We start from the raw sequence: 20,823 nt of genomic DNA, 5'->3' as shown, positions 1-20,823 counted from the left end.
CAAGAATCCCTTATCAGTATTTCCCCTGTGGGTCTTTGCTCCCCAGGGGCCTCTCTGAGCCCCCCAGTCCCAGCCCCCCAGGCCGTGGCTGTTCCTGTGCCCTGGGCTGGATAACCCAAATCACCCAGCCCAGCAATCCCCTGGGTGGCAGCTCAGCCACACGTGGCAGGTGCTTCAAAACAGAGATTTTATTTTTTTCATAAAAACCGAATGCTGTGGAAAGGAGGAGGCTGTTTCCTTGCTGTGGGCACCTGCCCACAGTGCCAGGCTGGGCATCAGCAGCCTCAGTGCCCGGGGTTGGGCAGAGCCCCCCAGGGGTGGGTGTTCTGCTCTGCCAGAGCCCTGGGGAAAGGGGCCCTTGTGCTGGGGGGCAGAGGGGCTGGCACAGCGGGTGGAGGCACCAGCAGGACTGGTGTTGCTTGAAGGATCACCAGAAAGGGTACCAGCAAACCAGGTTTTGTATGAATTTGTGAAAGGGTGGCAGAGTCTGATGGCACAGTTCATTCTATTACTGCATAGGTAGAACACAGGAAGGAAAATCAGATTAAAATCAGTCTACAATGACTGAAGTGGCCAGTGGGACACGGAAGGGTGAGGATGCAAAGGGCAGGAGACCCTCCTGGAGTCACAAAGTTCAGAGCAGCCAAGCTTGGCCTTAGACCAGATCAGTGGTTTAGGTCTAAAGGATTTAGCAATGCTTAATCAACACAACAATGGCAGTGCTTAATCAGTTGGCTAATTTAACATTTACAAAATGACTCAATAGGATTAGCTATAAGCACAACAGTAACTTCATTATGAGCCTGAGCTAATGATGAATCTGAGATGGCAATGTTCATCTATGCACACTCAGAGTATTTAAATCCATTTACATACAGATACAAGGAGTCTGTTCTGAGGTTTAAACCTGTGAGTTCAGGGGAACACTCCTGTCCTGCCTGGAGGTTTGTGACCATCCTACAGGATGCTTGGCTTGAATCACCAGTAGATTCCATCCTGGATGCAGTCTGGGTTGGTAGTCAGTTCTTTGAAAATTCCAGTAATATCACTATTTAACAATAACTTTATTAGCTCTGAGCAGCCTGGGCTGTGGAAGGTGGTTTGGAACAAGATGAGCTTTAAGGTCCCTCCCAATCCATTCCATGATTATTCAGCTCAGGCTGTTGTTCAGATGGAAAAATAAGGTCTGGGGGCTGTTTGTTGGAAAACAGGAACTTGATGGAGCCCAGAAGCTCTGGGAGTGTTTGGGGGAAGCTCAGGGGGGTCCCTGCCCAGGTGCCAACAGTCAGGGCTGGGCATTGCTGAGGTCCAGGGGAGGGGCTGCTGCCCCCAGAGCTGCTGGGCACCACTGAGAATCCCCTTCCAGCTCCATCCTGCCAGGGCTGGCAATGCCCACAGGGCAGGGGGCAGCTCAGTTTTTCCCAATGTGCTTTGATGTTTGATTTTAAAATAGAGTGAATTGTGAAAGTCACCCCCTATCACAAGTCAGATAAATAAGGCCCACTCTGCCAAGAGCCCTTCTGGTTAAAATAGACCCAGCCTTGGGAAGGACTTGTCTTGTGTGTGCAGAGGGTTTATTTATCTTGCTCCCAGCTTCCCCAAGTGCTGATGTGGTGCTGGAGAAAAGCTCTGGGAAGGAAGCAGGGAAAGAACCACTTTGTGGAGCTGCTCTCTAATTTGGAGCGGGTGGAACTGCAGCAGCATCTAAATATGCTGAGGCTTTGTGAGCACAGCTGTGCAGGGCTGGGGGCTGGGCAGGGCTGGCAGCCTGCTGGGCACCTCAGCCTGGGCACAGCACTGCGCCCAGCAGCCCTGGGTGCAGGAACAGGGCACAGGAGAGCTGGAGAGCCAGAAATTTGGGAATTCTCAGGAGTGGACAGGTGTTTCTCTTGCAGTACAGCATCATAGACTGGTGTGGGGTGGAAGGGACCTTAAAGCTCATCTCGTTCCACCCCCTGCCCTGGGCAGAGACACCTCCCACCAGCCCAGAGGGCTCCAAGCCCTGTCCAGCCTGGCCTTGGGCACTCCCTGGGATGGGGCAGCCACAGCTGCTCTGCCCAACCTGTGCCAGGGCCTGCCCACCCTCCCAGGGAACAACTTCTGCCTAATTAATCTAAATCTCCTCTTTCTCAGCTCAAAACTGTCATCCCTTGTCCCATCCCTCCCACTGCAGATCCATCAGGTGTCTGTTCCCAGTGCTGCCTTTATATGACTTTTCTAAATGGCTTCTCTGTTGCAGTTCCCCCAAAGATAAATGTGTTTCCCTACGCTCTCTGCAGCATGAAAATCTAATTTAAGGTTCACTAAAGTTTCTGAAGGCTCAGCAGTCCTCCTCTAAAGCCTTGCAAAACCTCAGCAAGGTGGGAGTGTGCTCCATCCTGCAGCATGAACCAGGGGAGGCAACGGGAAGTGGGGCAGGAATCAAAGGCAGGAAGGCCCTTCAGTGCCATCCTGCCTGTGCCAGCTCACGAGGCAGGGACTGTGTTTGCTGCATGAAGGGCCACAGGCGTTGAGCAAGTGCAGGACAGGTGTGTTGGCAGCGTGTTCCACAGGCAGGGACACCTGGGAAGGGTCCCTGAGCCGCTTGGGTGGTGCCTGGGCATCACTGCTGGGGAGCTGAGCCCCTCAGGGCAGTGCCTGGGCATCACTGCTGGGGAGCTGAGCCCCTCAGGGCAGTGCCTGGGCATCACTGCTGGGGAGCTGAGCCCCTCAGGGCAGTGCCTGGGCATCACTGCTGGGGAGCTGAACCCCTCAGGGCAGTGCCTGGGCATCACTTCTGAGCAGCTGGACCTCCCAGTGCTCTGCCAGGCTGAACTTCCCTGGCACTGGGCTCCTGGTGCTGCCCCTGCCCGGGCTGAGCTTTCCCCTCCTGCTTTGGCTGAGCCACCTCCAGGTGAGGCTTTACCTGAGGGACCTTCCCCACCTGCCCCTGGGCTGGCACAGGCTCTTTGCCTGGTGCTGGATCTGAAAGGGGATTGTGATGCAGGGGAAAAACAAGGTCATGCTTTTCATGTATTCAGTTCAAAGCAACTCCTGCCCATGGATTCCTGTTGCTTTTGAGAGAATGTTGAGACAGCCCCCAACAGGGTGATGAGCCCTGACTCAAAGGGAAGGAGCAGCAGGACAAAACCAGCCATCCCAAATCACAAACCCCAATTCCATCTCCTAAAGCACAGGGGAAACAAGAGCAACTCCTGCAGTCACTGTTGGGATATCCTGGGCTCAAAACTGGCTACAAAAATAGATGTTTGTGAGCCCAAAGTGGTCACATGTCTGTTTTCCCCTTTGGTCTTTGCTCAGGGCAAAGATTTTGGGCACCCAAGCCCAGCCCAGGCTCGTGCCATGCCCAGGGCTGGTGCCAGAGCAGCCCCACGTGCCAGAGCTCCGTGTGGCACCGTCCTGGGCAGGAGCAGGGCAGGGCTAACTCTGTGCTGGCAGGAGCAGAAGCCGTGGAGCTCAGCCAGGAGCTCCTGCAGAGGTGACACATCTGCTGGCAGTGCCATTATCCAGGGGCGGATTTTGCATTGGCACAAATCCCACTAAGAATCACACCTTGCTGGGCTCGGGGGTGTGATGGAAATGGAGCCAAAGCTGCTCTGAAGGCAGAAATTCCTGTTGAAGGGGAGGAGGTGCAGCTGGGAAGCTGTTTTCCAAGGCAAAGGAACACGGTGGTGGGCAAGGAGCAGGAGAGGGAGCTCTGTCTGTCACTGTCATGCTGAGCCTGGGCTGGGGGTTGTCTTTATAAACCAGGAATTGGGAGAGGCAAGAGAAAGGCACTGACTTGGAAAGGGGAAAAGTAGCAATTAAAAAAAGATGTATCTTTCTCTGGTATATTTTTCTCCCCAAATGAGTGTATTGGCTGAGGCTGTGAATCATCCTTGGCTGCTGTTTGAAATGCCAAGTGTGCCTTGTGCTTGTTTTTGCCCTTTTTTAAATTTTATTTTAAAAGGGATTTGTGTCACTCTGTGCCTCTGCCCCAGCTGCTCTGGGTGTGGGTGCCCCCCTGGCTGCCCAGGGGTGGTTGAGGAGGGGGATTCCTGTGCCATGGCCAGCTCCAGGTGCCAAACCCTTGAGCAGTTCACCCTTGTGCCCCTTGGTGGGCTGTGGTTTGTGCCCCTTGGTGGGCTGTGGTTTGTGTCCCTTGTGCCCCTTGGTGGGCTGTGGTTTGTGCCCCTTGTGCCCCTTGTGCCCCTTGGTGGTTTGTGCCCCTTGTGCCCCTTGGTGGGCTGTGGTTTGTGCCCCTTGGTGGGCTGTGGTTTGTGCCCCTTGTGTCCCTTGGTGGGCTGTGGTTTGTGCCACAAGGCCATGGCCAGAGGAATTCCAGGCAGGCTGTGCAGGCCACGGGGGTATAAATAAATAATTCTTCTCCTTCTCACCTGTGCTGGGGACCTGAGCTGCTTCTGGAAAAAAAAAATCCTCACTTTGGGATAAACAGACTCAACCCATTTTTTTGATAGAAACACATTTTAATGTATTCCTATGAAAATAACACCTCCAAAGCTTTAACATGGAAATCGGGCTTCATTTGGTTGGGGTTTTTTATCTACATGAAGAAGTTTAATGGTAAACTGAAACCTGCATTCATTTTTATCTTTGTTGTGCAGGCCCAGAGCCTCTTGCTCCAATAGTAAGTGAAAACACTTCTCCTGAGGTCTGTGAGGTGTAGCAGGGGCAGCTCCTGCCCTGTTATTGCCCTTGGAGAGAGCAGAAGTTGATGCAAAATTAGCCAGAAATACGTGTGCTCTTTGCTCATTTCTTTTATTTCCCCATTTCTGATCTGTGAAAGCTCAGCTTGGGTTGTTCTGCAGGAAATCAGGAGTCTCAGCCTGAACTCACACTCTGTGCATCTTTAAATAACTTTATTTGCACTCAAAGAAACCTGATGTATTAAAAAATTCAGATTGACCTTTTTTTGAGGGAAAGAGGGCAAGATTCTCCTGACAGAGACAACTCCTGTTGTGTGGCAGCCAGGGCTGATCAAAGCAGGCTGTGGGAGCAGCAGGGACCGGCCCTGCCTCTGCCTCTGCTCCGAGTTCACCTCCCAGTCCAGCTCCAGGGAAGGTGTGGGAGCACCTGTGGATTTGCTGCATCCCTGTCAGTGCCCCCAGGCAGGAGAATCAGAGGTGTCCCCTTGGCAGCAGCAGAGCTCGACCTCTCACCAGCACCACAGGCTGTGTCTTGCTCAGATCATAATTCATGGACTGGTTTGGGTTGGAGGGACCTCAAAGACCACCCAGTTCCACCCCCTGCCAAGGGCAGGGATGTTTTCTGCTAGACCTGGTTGCTCCAAGCCCTGTCCAACTTAGAGTCATAGAATATTTCAAGTAGGAAGGGACCCACAGGGATTATTGAAGTCCATTCTGGCCTGGAAAACTTCCAGGGATGGAGAAAATCTCACTGGATTAGGAAATGTGTTTTCCTTAAGTGCAAACATATAAAATAGCTCAGGAATTCCCTGAGGGTTGGACGAGGTGACCTTTAAAGGGCCCTTCCAGTGCAAACTATTCTATGATCCAGTCAAATCCACATGTTGCTTCCACTACAGGCTATTTACTTTTGTTTGAGCCAATGGGCATAAAGAAATAATGCTCCAGGATTTCCTAATAATAGAGCAGAGTCTGCAAGTGAGCCTAAACTGCAGCTCTGTTTGGAGCCAGCCTAAGGGAAGCTCTGCCCACGGGCTCTGCTGGCACTGGGCATTGGCTTCATGGAAAAGGTCCTGGGGAAAAGTCACTTTGGGTTTTAAGTACTTCATGTCAAAAGAAATATCTTTTTTATTTTTTTTTTCCCCATATTTTGGCCTGTACAATGTGAAATGCTGAAACACATATTGAAGAAGACTTTCCTTCCCTAAGTGACGTGTTGAGGCAGCATCATAAATTTTTTCCAATTTATCAAAGTGAAGCTTTGGGAAACAAACTCTGTTTTGCAAAGAGCTTCAGATTTCAAGGTTGGGAAGTGTCCAAGGCCAGGCTGGGTGGGACTTGGAGCACCCTGGGCTGGTGGGAGGTGTCCCTGCCCAGGGCAGGGGGTGGGATTGTGTGGCCTTTAAGGTGCTTCCCAACCCAAGCCATTCTATGGTGATTCTGTGGTTTGACTCAAACTGTATTTTGGCAGAGAAACATCCCCCTGGCACTGCCCAGAGTGGCTCCATGTGCTGTGCCATCCTGGGAGAGGGGGCTCTGGTGCCAGCCCCACAGGAGCTCTCCTGGGCACTCACCCCTCTCTGAGCCAGTTCACCCCATTTTAAACCCACTTAACCCCAAGGAGCCTGAATTTGGGGGAAGTGGAATTTTGATGTCAAACCCCTCTTGCAGTAACAGGTTCTCCTGCTTTTTTCCAGGGACATGGGTCACTTTTGGAGGGCAGATCTCAGACGAGGTAAGTGCTGTTTGCTGTGAGTGTGAAGCACAAAGTGCCCCCCAGTTTGAGGCATTTTCAGTGAAACCACAGCTCCCAAACAGCCCCTCCCTGCAGGGGCAGCAGCAGAGAGGGCTCTGCAGAGCTGCCCAAAGTGCTGCTGCAAACCCCAGTGACTGGGACTCTTCCAGCTCCAATAACCCCCCTCTGTCCCCGCATCCCTTCAAGCCTTCTCCTTTTCCCTGCCATCCAGAGCGATGCCTCCTCCTTCCCACTGGCAGTGGCTCCCACTCTGGAGTGGAAACTGGGCTCTGCTTTTGCTGGTGGATGGAATGGGCCCCACACAGGCAGGGGCTCAGCTCACCAGGAGGGTTTATCTGTACACAATGAGCTGAAAGCAGAGAGATGAGCTCAGGATTGCTCCGTGCCCCTCCCTGCAGCAGATGGCTCCTGAGCTCCCTTAGTCCTGGGGCTCTGGGCAGCACGTGGGCCCCTCCATGCCAGGTATGCTCCAGATGTGAGTGCCCAGGGCAGAGCAGCCACTCAGCTGCCTTCCCCCAGGACAGGGAAGAACCACCAAAATAGCTCTGGAATGAGGAAAAGAGCCTGAGAGCCTGAACTCAAAGGGTACTCAAGCCTTTTAATTCCTTGGTCTTCCATGGTATTGCTGCTTCCCCTGGTGGCTCCCCAGGTTCAATCCTGTCTCAGTGCTGTGAGATGACTTGTTTGGATGATCACTTTGCTCCCTGGTTCTCCTGCCCTCCTTAGCTTGAATATGTCCATGCAATGGGGTCATGCATGGAAAAAGAGGGCAGAAACACAGCCCAAGGATGACCATCCTTGGGACACTGGCCTAGAGCTTCCAGCCCTTGGACTGCAGAATCCTCAGGGAGCAGTGAGACCACACTGGGGATCCCATAAAGTGACTTTCAGGTGTTTCCATACCCCATGGCATCTCTGGAGAGCTGCAGGACAGCCTGTCAGGGAGCCAGAAAAAGGTTCAAGTCTTACCATTCTGTGTTAAATTCTGTAGCTGTGCAGAGTGTCTTCTGTAAACCTATTAAATTCTTGGCTGCTTTCCTGATGGAAAGCTCCTGTGGGAAGAGATTAATTCCTCCCAGGATGAGTCAAATGGAAATGGATGTAAATCCGTGTTTTGGTGCCTCTCATGCCCAGTGCCTGACCCCTGGTGCCCTGCTGAGGGGTCTCCCTGGGCAGGGGGTGCTCACACCCCTCCCAGCGCCACTGCAGCCCCTTTGCTGCTCCCAGGGGCGTTTCCCAGAGCAGGAGGGGGCTGCTGGCTGGGGCTGTGCCCTGTGCCCTGTGCCCCTCAGCCCCACCTGTGCCCGCAGGTGGCAGAGCAGCTGATGACCATCGCCTACGAGAGCGGCGTCAACCTGTTCGACACGGCCGAGGTGTACGCGGCGGGCAAGTGAGTGCCAGGGTCCTGCTGCCCGGGGGGGGGGGTTGGCAGGGACCCCAGAGGTCACCCAGCTCCATGGGCAGGGGCAGGGGCTGCCCTGGCTCTGCTCCTCCCTCTGCACAGCCCCTCGGGCAGGGGTGGGCTCTGGGGGTGCTTGGAAAGCCCTTTCCCCTGAGAAGCCCTTCTGTTTGGAGCACTCTTAAAGGAAATCACATAAATTACCCAAAGCTTCTTGTCCCCAGCAAAGACTGGAATGTTTGTCTTGTGCCCTTTGCTGTTGGCAGAGGGAGAAAAATATCCTGGATAAATGAAAAGTCAGAGTGGCTCTTAATGGTGATGGATGGCCTGGAACTGTGAGGGCTCCCGGTGGGAATGGCTCTGACTGCAGCAGAGCTGGTGCTCCCAGTGCCACTGTGGGGCAGGGGCAACATCCATCCCGAGGGAATCCCACTGGCATGACTTATACAGCTCGACTGCAGGTGGAAGGGGTGCTGGGCATCGTGGCACTGCCGTGGGGAGGGACAGAGTGGCTCCACCTCCCACAGCAGGGTCAGGCAGAGGTGGGGATCAGGGATGTGGGGCTGTCCCACAGGAGTGGGGGGATCAGATGCTTTGGATTGATGGATGGGATCTGTCCCAGCTGGGGGGCACTCTCAGGAGGGGAGGGGAGAGCTGTAGCTGGCATGGGGGCACAGGGTGGGCACATGGGGCCGATGGTGTCCGTGGGGCTGAGCATCCTCCTGCCTGTCTCTTGCACAGGGCTGAGGTCATCCTGGGCAACATCCTGAAGAAGAAGGGCTGGAGGTACTGTACAGCATTCCCTGTTCCCCCACAAACCAAGGGGACCCCTTGGCATGAGACAACCTCCTGGACTGTAAAACTTCCCCCTGCCAGGTGGTGCCATCTCGGGAGTGGGTGCAGCATCCTGTGTGTGTGATGGTTGCACAGGGAGCAACCAGACCTTCCCAGTGCCCAGTAAAAGCACCCTGCTGGATTTCTTGGGTGTGCCAGTGGCTCAGGAGGCTGTGCCCATCCCTTGGTGCCATCCTGTCAGTGCCCACTGCCCTGGGAGGTGGGCGATGTGGCTGTACCAGATCGGTGCCCCCGAGGTGTGGATTAAGGATGCAAAGCTGTGATGGGCCTTCATCTCAGGGAGCCTGGTAGGAGATGATACCTCATTTAAATGATGCACATTAGCATATGTTGTGCAGTTTTAAGAGCATTTACATAATCTTTAAAGGCCTCCTGTGTGTGTCACAGCCAGACTGACTGAAGGGTGGGTTCTGGTGGTGCTCTCTCCAAAATCAGCATCCCTGTGTTAGGGCTGAGGGATTACTCAGGAAGAAATATTCTGGGTGCTGTGGAAGAAAAAAAATCCACCAGAAGCTGGAGAAATTGTGCTGTACATGTCTGGTTATGCAGCAAGGTGGTTGGAGAATGATAAATCCTTGATTTAACATCATGTAGGAGTTTATAGATTAATTCAGATGTATCACTCTTGAGTTTTATTAACTCTGGGAATACTGCATGGTAATGAGCAGCACTGGACATGGATGGCAGGAGGCAATAGCACTGCAGCCCTTGGTTAAGGGTTTGGAGATTGCTCACACTGTAATTAAAAATGTTTGGAGGTTTTTTTGGTCACTCCACTTGAATTAGTTTTGATTTCTGGGCCCCTTTCCTAATGTCCAGTCCCAGCTTTCCCTGGTGCAACTTCATTCCATTTCCTCATTTCCTAAATATTTATGAATACATATTTTGCCAAAACACCTCCAGGATGCTTTGCTTTCCATCTTCTAAACCAATTCCAGCCTGGATCCCCTGTGCTGCTCAAACCCCGTGGCTGAGGAGCAGCTCCCTGGGCACAGAGATGCCATTCCCCAACACAAGGGAAGCTCCTCCTTGCTCAGGGGCTGCCCAGGTTCCCTCAGCTCAGGACTAATCCCCCCAGATCCACTCTGGAGTCGGTGTCTCCTCCACAGGTCACTCCTGCTCCTTCCTCTCTGAGTGCTGCCAGCAGAAATGCTGTTCCTAGATTTTGGAAGTTGTTGATGGGCAGCACCTTGCTTGGTTATTCATATTTGTTTTTAATACTGATTTTTTTTAATAATGATATTTTTTCTGCTCTGTTTGCAGGAGGTCCAGTCTGGTCATAACAACAAAGCTGTACTGGGGTGGCAAGTAAGTCTCCCAGTGACTCGTGCTGGTGTTTGCTACTCCAGCCCTACAGCCAGGGGCAGAGTAACAGCACCAGGGAGATGCTTTGCTGCTCTCCTTGTCCTTCTCCTCATCTGCCAAGTGTCTTAAGGAGTCAGAGCTTAGTGGAGGTGGCAGCTTCCCACAAAGGCCAGGATGCAGTGCTGGGAGTGCTCTGCCCTGAGCATCCCTGTGGCTCCAGGGGGTGTGAGCAGCAATGGGGGACATGGGGCTGCTGGAGCGAGTCCTGAGGAGGCCCCAGAGACACTCCAAGGGCTGGATCTCTCTGCCCTGGGATAGGCTGGGGGAGCTGGGGGGGTCACCTGGAGAAAAGAAGGCTCCAGGAACACCAGGAGAGCTGGAGAGGGACTGGGGACAAGGGAGGGAGGGACAGGACAAGGGACAGGGTTAGATAGGACATTGGGAAGGAATTCCTGGCTGTGAGGGTGGTGAGCCCCTGGCACAGGTTTCCTGAAAAACCTCTGGCTGTCCCATCCCTGGGAGTGTCCCAGGCCAGGTTGGACAGGGCTTGGAGCACCCTGGGCTGGTGGGAGGTGTCCCTGCCCATGGCAGGGGTGGCACTGGGTGGACTTTAAGGTCCCTTCCCACCCAAGCCAGTGTAGGATTCTGTGATTTGGGGGGTATTTAAATCAGCACACAGTCAGTGCTCCCCAGTTGCTGGCCCCTCACAGCCATGTTGCTGTTCTTCCCTTGCAGAGCTGAAACAGAGAGAGGCCTCTCAAGGAAACACATCATTGAAGGTACGTGTGGCTGGGGGCTCTGGCTGTGCCCACGTGCCCTGGGCAGGGGGATGCTGCTGCCTGGAGCCCAAGGTGGGGGCTCTGCCATGAGCCAGGTCTGTTTGATCCCAGTGCTCCCTGTGCCAGCCCTTTGTGGGGCAGTTCACAGACTTGGCTGTGAAGTGCCCAGAATGCACCAAAGGATTATTTTGGCCCTTTCCAAAGGTGTGAGCAGATGAGTTGCACTCAGAGCCTCCCACCCTCCTGCTTGGTGACCCTTGGGCTTTGCTGCAGGAGGCTGCTCTGGGGACACCCCCAGCTCTTTAGGCGGCTGCTCTGGGGACACCCCCAGCTCTTTAGGCGGCTGCTCTGGGGACACCCCCAGCTCTTTAGGCGGCTGCTCTGGGGACACCCCCAGCTCTTTAGGAGGCTGCTCTGGGGACACCCCCAGCTCTTTAGGAGGCTGCTCTGGGGACACCCCCAGCTCTTCCCAGCAGCAGTTTGTGGTGGCACGAGCAGGGAGGGGGGAGGCTGAGGGTGTGGGTATGATGTCAGGCTGCAGAAATAGCCTCTGGAGGGGTGCCAGGCCCTGGCTGGCACGGCTGAGCTCTGCTCTCAGTGCTGTTTGTCTCAGGTGCTCAGGTCTGTTGTCCATTCCCTCACCTGGCTCCTGGTATCCGGTGCCCTGTCCCGCTGAGCGATGCCATGTGCTGCCTCACCCTGCCTTGCTGGGCATGGATTATATGGAAAACATGGATTACATGGCAAATATTATTCCTATATTTCTATTACTCACCCCTTGCCCGGGATGTCACTGCCCCCTGGTCACAGCCTGGCTGGTGCTGGCCCAGGCAGGTCAGGTGGGATGGAGGTGGTCCAAAGCAGAGCAGCCCCTCCCTGGGTGCAGCTTTGGCTTCTTCCGTTCTCCTTCCCATTCATGACCAGGAGCATCCCTGGAGCATGGGCAGTTTCCCAGGTCACACATCTGGGATTGCCCTGGAAAGTTTTTATCATTAAGTGTTTGCAGGATCCAGCTGCATTAAGGTGTGACTGTCAGAGTAAGGTAATGCTGGAGAAAGTTGGGGGGTTTGTGGGGTTTTGGTAACATTTTGTTGAATGTTAATTTGAATAATCCTCTGTGAAGTGGTGCCTGGCTGGGGGTGCCACTGAAGGTGCTCAGGGAAGGGGCAGCTGTGCCACAGGAGCTCCAAATGCATCCATTTCCCATCTCTTGTGGAGCAGCCTCATGAAATGACAGACAAACCCTGGCAGTAGTTGGAAAACTTCACAGAACACAGAGCAAACAACGTTAAGGTCAATGGTAGCTATTCTGTACATATATATGTATGTATTATATGTGTGTGTGAGAGAGGAGGATTTCTAACACTTATTTTCTCTGAATCTTCCCAAGAACAAAATGTTTTTATGAATGTTCATGAAGAATGAGTCAAAATAGAGCAGGCTGAAAATGTTTGCTGAATTTTGAGATGGATAAAATGCCAATCTTCTTTTCTCTCATACACATGTACATATATATATATATATTTATATCTCTAGGGGTTTGATGCCATCTCCCATCAAATCCTCCCAGAGAGGCTGTCAAAGTTATGGACTGAGCTTCAAAGGTCCTTGACTTGATCTGCCAACCTCCCTCTGCCCTTTGCTCAGCTTTGGGGGGCACAGCTCACCCTGACAGGAGGTAAAACCCTCCCTGATCCTCATCAGGAGACATCAACCTCCCCTAGAACTGCATCCCTGGAATGTCCCCCTGGGGACACCCATCGTGAGGCAGGACTGGAGCAAGGACTTGCCCAGAGAGGAAGGCTCTGTGACAAAATTTGGATTCAATTAGCTCAGAACAGGGCACAGAAATCAGTCCCTGACAGCTGACACGGGCTCAGTAACCAGGGGCTGTTCAATCCAAATCCAAGGGGATTCAAAACCAAAGCAAATCCCATGGAAGAGGGGCCCAGATTGGTGTTCTCCTCCTGATATGGCTGCAGTGATATGGGACAACAATACTCAGCATCCTTCTCATGCCCTGTATGGTTGTATGTATGTATATATAAAAATACGTATATTCAAACACACCAAGCTGTATTTTAGTCCCAGTTTGGCTCTGCCCTGTGCTGCCAGCTCTGCCCCCCTCTGACCTGCCTGTCCTGCCTCTGCTCTCCCACTCCCAGGGCTGAAGGCTTCTCTCCAGAGGCTGCAGCTGGAATATGTGGACGTTGTCTTCGCCAACCGCCCCGACAACAACACCCCCATGGAAGGTTGGTGCAAGCCTGACCTAAAGGTTTAATCTGATCCTGGCTTAGGGGCTGAGACCGAGGAGAGTAGCAAATGAAGAACAATTTTTAATTAAATATTCAGGAGGGGCAGCTTGAATATGAAATATCTCATTCCTGGTATCTGTGAGCCTTTTATTCCTGGTCTATGGGAGGTGTCCCTGCTCTTGGCAAGGGCTTGGAATTAGATGGTCTTTAAGGTCCCTTCCAGCACCATTCCATGATTCTACCTTTTCACTTCAATGAAATGTGTTTGTGTTTTGGAAGGGATGATATCCCAGTAGTGGCTTTAACGTTGCTTGGAGTTTTTCTTTCCTTTTCCTGATTCCCTCAGATGAAGTGGGTTTGTGTTTGGATTTAAGGCAGGTTTCCATGTCAAATGACATGTTGTGACCCTTATTTCCCTATGGAATGTGGGGCCGTGGGCCCTGGCACGACCCCTGGATGCCAATCAGTGCCAGCAGCTGCAGACTCAGAGACTGGCGTGGGGTTTTAGGACCAGTGCAGATTCCTCAGTCACTGCTGAGGTCAGGGAAGGTGACATGTTGTGTCTGGGAGGGAGAGCTGACCTCCCTGCTCAGTCAGTGTCAGGAGCAGTGGGACACATTCCCAGCTGATCCGGCGTTGGCAGCGCTGGAGATGCTGCAGATCCCTCCAGCAGCTCAGCCTTGGCAGCCAGGACGGGCTGTGGTGCCTGCTGAGACTGGGGCAGGGTGAGAAAAGGGACATTTTTGTTATGAATGGCATGGTGGAGAGTCTTCCCATGTTCTTCATGCTTTTTTTATGGTTCACCTACTAAGCCACTTCTATCCCAGAGTATCTGCTGAGCCATCTGGTGGTGCTGCGGGCGCAGGCAGAGCTGTGCTGCCTTCCCACATGGCCCTGCTCCACAGCCTGGGCTCAGCACACAGGGGAGTCATGGAGCGGTTTGGGTGGGAAGGACCTGAAAGTTCAGCTCATTCCAACATCTCTGCCGTGGGCAGGGACACCTTCCACTAGCCCTGGTTGCTCCAAGCCCTGTCCAACCTGGCCTTGGACATTTCCAGCCACTTCTGATGGAGGAGGTAACCGTGAAGTGTTCCCTGCTCACGGCAACACCCAAGGTCCTGCTGGAGCAAACAGTGTGGTGTCTGTAGTGGGGCACAGGCAGATTAAAAGGGACTCAGAATGTTCACCTTGTTTTCTGCACTTGCTGCACAGGGGCAGGTGAGGTTTCTCTGCTGTCCCTCAGGGTCTCTGCTCTGCTGTGATGTGTTTGTGGGTATCAGACAGAGCAGACATGTGGAGCCCCTCCTGTGGTCCTCCCCAGCAGAGCAGAATCCGCTGCTCCCCCAGGCTGTCCAGCCTGGCTCAGGTGCTGTGGAGACAAGAAAGCATTTCATACATATTTCTGTCGGTGACTCTGGTCCCCAGAGTCAGGCAAAGCTGCTTAACTAAACTCAGAAATGTATTTACCTTCCCTAAAAGTCTCAGCAAATTAAAAAGATATTTTCATTGCAAAATCAGCAAATATTGGTGTCAGGGAGCAGTTAGGGATGAGCCCCCTGTGTGAAACTCGTTCCAAGTCCTGCACGTGGGTCTGCCCAGGCCAGCCGTGTCCCCACACCCTGGGCCAGGCTGGGCTCTGCCAGGATGGTGGGATGAGGGGCTGCCCACCCTCACTGGGGCAGGTCAGCCATGGGTGGGGTGTCCTGCCATCCTGTGCCACCACACAGTCCCCTCATCAGGGACCTTGGGAGGCAGGTGCTGGGAAGGATCTGTCCTCCTCTCCTGAATTCCCAGGAGTTCCATGCCTCATTACTCAGGCTGAAGATCTAATCCCCCAGCTGTGCAAAGCAGATGCTTTTTCTGCATCCCAAGGGGTTTTTCCAGCAGTGCAGCTCCAGCTATGGGGAAGGAGGGCCCCTGAGGTCCCACTGTCAGTGCTGAGTGCCCACAGCACACCCAGCACCCACCCCACAGCCCTGGGACGCAGGGAGGGAAGGAGAGAACATTCTTATCAGGGAACTTCAAGCTACTTCAAAGTCATTATTTTGCTGCCAGGAGCTGTTTTCTGAGATTTGAAACATTTTTATATTAAAAAAAATCTTCTGTTCTTAAGTGTTGCCATTTGGGCATCCAGCTGGCAGGCCAAGAGATGCAGGGATGTGCTATTCCCAAATCCCATCACCCTGCCCATGGGAGCAGGCTCTGCAAACAAGAAGATATATATATTTTCTGAGTTGACTTGGGTTTTTCTTGAAAGGAGTAGAGGTGGAGAAATGAAAACAGCCACGGGCTGAGATGTGTAAGAGGCGTGTGACGAAATGTTTGTCAAGACTCCGAAAGGGCGGTGGGGCAAAAATAGAAAACTAAACCAGGGAGAAGCTGGTGCTGACAGGGAGGGAGCGAGGCAGGGAAGGATCACTTACAGCTTAGGCTGCTGAGGGTAGGAAATAAAAACATTTTTAAATTAAATATTCGGGTAGGGCAGCTTGAAATAGCTCTTTTGGGGTATCCTGGAGCCCTGTGTAGCTGGTCAGGTGAAGGTGGCCCTGCCCACAGCAGGGGTTGCAATCAGACAGTACCTGGGGTCTCTTCCAACCCCAACCAGGCTGTGATTCCATATTTACATTTCAATGAAATGAGTTTATGTTTGCAGAAGTTTCCTTTATGTCTCAGTGATGGCTTTAACATTGTTTGGGATTTTTATTTCCTTTTCCTGATTCCTCCAGATGGGTGGATTTGTGTTTGGGTTGAACCCTAATGCCAGCCCTCCAGGCTGTAAGCAGAGCCCTGCCCTCCCAGGCTGCCATCCCTGCCTGCAGCAGGATCTCACAGAGGGCCCACACTGGCACTGCCATCTCCTCACTGCCAAGCTCCTGCTTTGTTTCTGCATAAGTAGGATGAGAATGTTGATGGTATAAAAGGCAGCTCATCTTGGTGCCGACACAGCCGTGGCTGGAGTCGTTACCCAGGGCAGAGCACAGGGACTGGCAGGCATGGCAGGTGCCCCCAGGCAGCCCCACAGCCCTGCAGAGGGTTTGTGGTGGGGCAGAGGGTTTGTGGTGGGGCAGAGGGAATGGTGCCAGTGGAGCATCAGCTCCGTATGGAGATGTGGCAGTGCCACTGCCCACGAGGTGCCCCTGGTGGCACTGACAGCACCAACCAACAACTGTTTCCTTGTGCTTCTCAGAGTGAGTTCAGCCCAGTTTTGCCCATTTAAGTGACATGGTTGGTGGTCAGAGCAGGTGACAGGGCCCTCAGTGAAGTGGGGTCCAGTCATCCAGTTTTGCAGCTGTATCCCTAACATCCCGATATCCTGGCAAACACAGGCAGAGCCAGATACATGCTTTTAGTGAACAAATGTTAAAATAAATTGAATTGATCTTGTAGGTTATTTTTCCACTGTGCTGCCCTCTTGTGCTAAATTTTAAAAGACACACTGTGCTGAGGTGCTGGTAGGCAAGAGATCAGTGTCCTTATGTTTGCACTGAAAATGCTTTTGCATCTGTGCTCAAGCAAAAGAGCAGAATTGCTGTTCAATGCAAAGTGCTCAGGATTGTCAGCATACTTGGGATTGTGAGTGGATTTGGTGCTGGAAACAACCCATGGGCACTTCTCACACTGCTTTTGTTCCCTCCTTCAGAGATTGTGCGAGCGATGACACACGTGATCAACCAGGGCATGGCCATGTACTGGGGCACGTCCCGCTGGAGTGCCATGGAGATCATGGTAAGGCCCACCTGGGCAGGGGCTGCCACTGGACAGTGCCCTGGGGGTGTGGGACTTCTACTCCATCCATTGTTTTATCTCAAATAATTGAAAAGCCTCTTCTGGAATAAGCCCAGTGTTAATTAGGAGAAGATGGGCTGAGCTGGGGTTTTGGGTGTCTTCTTTAATTGGGGTCTGTGTCATTTTGGTTTGACTGAATTCAAGTTTCTTGCTTTGGTATCAGTGTCCATGGCAGTCTGGTCTCGTGGAAGGTGCCCCTGCCTGTGGGAAGGAGGTTGGACCGGATGACCCTTAAGGTCCCTCCCAACCCATCCTGCTGGTTCTCCCTTCCCCTTGATAAGGGACAGCAAGACTTGCACTGGTTGTCTCTGTACACTCAGGGAGCACTGGCTGTGTGTCCTGCAGGACATTTGCATGTAGTGAAGCATTGTCCTGTTGGTTCCTCCTCTCCAGGAAGCCTACTCTGTGGCCAGGCAGTTCAACATGATCCCACCCGTGTGTGAACAAGCTGAGTACCATCTCTTCCAAAGAGAGAAAGTGGAGGTTCAGCTGCCAGAATTATATCATAAAATTGGTGAGTCTGAGGCTGCTGTGCCTTTTGGCTCCTGCATTCCCAGAGAGGGAGAGGGCAGGGTGGCCTGGGGCTCCAGGTGGGAAAGGAGGCACACAAATATCTTTCTGATGACTAAAAAAAAAAAAAAAAAACAGCTCACTGGGCCTCTAATAAAGTATTAGCTAATATTATATATTAATAAATATATTAACTGCCATAGCTGCTTCTTACTGTGAGGCTTGTGTGGCCCATTAAAGTGCCACCTCTCCCCTGCATCCAAAGCCACTGATGTCCCCTCGTGCCTCTCCCAGGTGTCTGAGGACCAGGCTGGGAGGGAGGGTGGGAGCTGGTCCCGTGGCAGGCTGGGCCAGTGCAGGAGGGATGTGATGGTGGAAGGCAGGAGGAGATGCCTGGTCAGGAGTTCAGGTGCTTCACTGCAGCTGGAGCCAGGATGGGGCTGGAGGCTCCTGAAAGGGGGTTGTTGGATGATTAAGACAGTTGGTGTCTTTCAGCAGATGCTGCTGTTGCATTAAGGAGTAGTAATTATTTTATTTTGCAATTTATTAATCATATAAATATATACTTAAGGGTAACACCAGCATTTCCCTGGAAGACACTGACTGACTGCCACTGCCAGTGGCAATAGAAACAAGCAGAAATTGCTTTGCTTTTATTTCATTTTTTAACTGAAAGTCCTATTTTTGATCCAGCTCTGGTTTCTCCCACTCCCCTAACATGCCTGCTCTGTTTTCCCTGCAGGGGTGGGAGCAATGACGTGGTCTCCACTGGCCTGTGGGATCATCTCAGGGAAATATGGCAATGGGGTCCCTGAAAGCTCAAGGGCTTCACTCAAGGTATTTTCTGAGGCATGTTTTAGATGTGCTGCTTTTGTGAGGGCAGGGAAAGAACAAAGGGGAAACAGATCCCTGGGGAGAAGGCCGGGCTGTGTATTGATGGATCAGCTTGGTTTCTCTGGCAACCACTCTCCAAAGTGCAGGAGAATCTGGGTTATAGCAGGGCTCGGGTTCCCCAGGCAGAGCTGGGGGCTGAGAGGGGCAGGGTGGGACTGGAGCCAGCATGGGGGGCTGCAGAGGGGTGCTGGGTGCTGCCACCACCCTGCCTGGATGGGCATCAGCAGGGAGAGGGCACAAGCCCAGGGGGTGAGTGGTGCTCAGGGCTCCTCACTCGATCCTGGCATCAGTAAGGTTGGTAAGGACCATGGAATCCAACTGTGAATTGATGCAGCTGGTGCCACTTCCAGGCCCTTAACCAAGCCAGTCAAAAAGGCTTAGACACCATTTTCCTGCTGCCCTTCCCTGAGCACCAGCCCAGTGCATGGGGGTGCTCAGTGGTGGGAGCTCAGTCCCCCAGTATCCCCCCAGTGCCCCATGAAACAGGGAGGTGCTTGGTGGTCTTCCCCTTTCCCTGCCAGAGGAGCAGCCCCCTGTAACAGATTTTAGTATTCCAGAGTCATCTCAGCTTGGTTTCTCCACAATTATCCTGATTTTAGTCTTATTGGGGGCTGGGGTCTCCTCCCATATTGTGGCACAGGCATATGATTTACTGGTTTGAAAGATGGCAGAGCACTAAAATGTTATGGATTTGGGAAAAAACCCAACCAACATGGGATCTGAGCCTCTGTACCACCTACTTCATTGCATTTGGGATTTTTTTCCAGAACAAAATACATTTATTGACTGTTGGTAAAGGCTATTGGAGAGGGTGAATGGCAGAGAAGGATCCAAAATAAATTGATGAGAGTGCAGCAAAACCAACTTCCAAGTCTGGAGCTGGGAGAACTGAAGTCTCGCTTTGCTTTAATTAATGTTCTAATCCTGAATGGTAAAATCAATCTTGAACAAGAACATAATTCTCTCACAAGTTTTTGGGAGGGGCCTGGGTCAAAGTCTTCTCAAGCTGGCTAATATTTCATTTCTTTTTCTGCTCTGTGATGGGATTCAGTGGCCCAGAAGGAAAACTTGGGAGGTTGCAGGTTCTGGAGTGAGTCCATCAGTTGCATAAAGCCAGGGTGATGTAGATCCAGGGGACATTCTGGTCCTGTCCTAATTGCTTTGGGGAGCAAAACTTTTTTATTCACCCTCCATGACCTCCTGGGCTGGATATGGCTTTTCAAGTGCCTATATATACACATATAGATTATGCTTGTAATTATAAGTTGGCTCGAACTGTCCATTTGGGAAGATGAAAGGCAGCAGCTAATGCCATGTCCTTGGGCTGCAGTGCTACCAGTGGCTGAAGGAGAAGATCATCAGCGAGGAGGGCAGGAAGCAGCAGGGGAAGCTGAAGGACCTGTCGCCCATCGCCGAGCGCCTGGGGTGCACCCTGCCCCAGCTGGCTGTCGGTGGGTCTGGGGGCACCCTGGGGGGCCTGGACAGCCCCCAGAGCTGCAGGGGCTCTGTGGCTGCTCCTCTGCTTTGATTCGGTGCCAGGGATGGTTTGGTGAAGGGTTAACACAGGACAAGATGTGTCATATTTCAGACAGGGCAAAGGATGGCTTGGGTTGGGCCTGTAGCTAGAGAGGGGTTTATTATTTAAAATAATTAAATGATTATTTATCCTGGAATGATTTGGGTTGTTCAGTTAACACCCCCTGCCCTGGGCAGGGACACCTCCCACCAGCTCAGGGTGCTCCAAGCCCTGTCCAACCTGGCCTTGGACACTCCCAGGGCTGGGGCAGCCACAGCTGCTCTGGGCAACAATTACTTAAAATGGGATTGTTTCCAGCATCACCACCAGCCTTTGACTGATGGTATTTTGGGCATCCCCAGGGGTCCAACCTGCCTGTTCCTCTGCTCCCTCCCCACACAGAAGCCAGCAGTTGCTCAGCACAGGGGGCTGCCATGAGAGAATGCTGTTTTCAGACAGAGGCTCTGCCAGAGCTGAGGGTCTGGAGCGAGGCTGTGACGCTCCACCTTTCCCTGACCTTGTTGTGCTTTCCTCCAGCGTGGTGCCTGAGGAACGAGGGGGTGAGCTCTGTCCTCCTGGGATCCTCCAACCCCGAGCAGCTGATAGAGAACCTCGGAGCCATCCAGGTAAGTGCAGGTGGTGGTGGCCCCTCCTTGGGGGGGTCAGCTCTGTTCAGCTCCCTGGGGGGAACACCCTCACACCTCAGCACCCTCCTGCTCTTACTTGAGTGTTACTACTTGGTATTTTGTCTTCCAGGTCTATTTATGCACCTTAATTAGGCAAATCCAAGGTGTCACCACGATTTACCACCTTTTGGGGTTGTTGCAGATGACCCCGTATCCAGTGACACGTGGGTGGCATCAGCAGCCTGAATGTGTCTGGGACACAATCCCAAGACACACTGTGATGGATTCTGTGCTGTCACATGTCACCTGCACCCACCTGAATTAATCTGTTTTGTGATGGATTCTGTGCTGTCACATGTCACCTGCACCCACCTGAATTAATCTGTTGTTTTTCACAGTCACCTTCCTCTCCCTCTGCTGTCCTTGCCACCAGCTCGGGTCCCACTGCAGCCCAGCACTATTTCAGTGTAGAGGCACTGCTGTGATTCTCTCACTG

General features: G+C 52.6%; 1 protein-coding gene across 2 annotated transcripts in view; it reads left to right on the top strand.

Annotated features, from left to right (window-relative positions):
• The window catches only part of KCNAB1 (potassium voltage-gated channel subfamily A regulatory beta subunit 1), a 61,561-nt gene that overhangs the window by 39,194 nt on the left and 1,544 nt on the right, over nt 1-20,823 (top strand). For both annotated transcript variants that reach the window (XM_071566709.1, XM_071566710.1), the window contains exons 3-13: nt 6,344-6,381; nt 7,713-7,792; nt 8,543-8,587; nt 9,920-9,964; nt 10,697-10,740; nt 12,906-12,992; nt 16,636-16,721; nt 17,175-17,295; nt 18,034-18,128; nt 19,516-19,636; nt 20,239-20,327. In XM_071566709.1, the coding sequence (XP_071422810.1) occupies nt 6,344-6,381; nt 7,713-7,792; nt 8,543-8,587; nt 9,920-9,964; nt 10,697-10,740; nt 12,906-12,992; nt 16,636-16,721; nt 17,175-17,295; nt 18,034-18,128; nt 19,516-19,636; nt 20,239-20,327 (851 nt within the window). The remainder of the gene's footprint in view (nt 1-6,343; nt 6,382-7,712; nt 7,793-8,542; nt 8,588-9,919; nt 9,965-10,696; nt 10,741-12,905; nt 12,993-16,635; nt 16,722-17,174; nt 17,296-18,033; nt 18,129-19,515; nt 19,637-20,238; nt 20,328-20,823) is intronic.

The sequence above is a fragment of the Pithys albifrons genome, chromosome 11 (genome assembly GCF_047495875.1).
Source record: "Pithys albifrons albifrons isolate INPA30051 chromosome 11, PitAlb_v1, whole genome shotgun sequence".
Lineage (NCBI taxonomy): Eukaryota > Metazoa > Chordata > Aves > Passeriformes > Thamnophilidae > Pithys > Pithys albifrons.
Note: the sequence above shows the minus strand (reverse complement) of the source record. Positions and strands in the feature narration are given on the sequence as shown.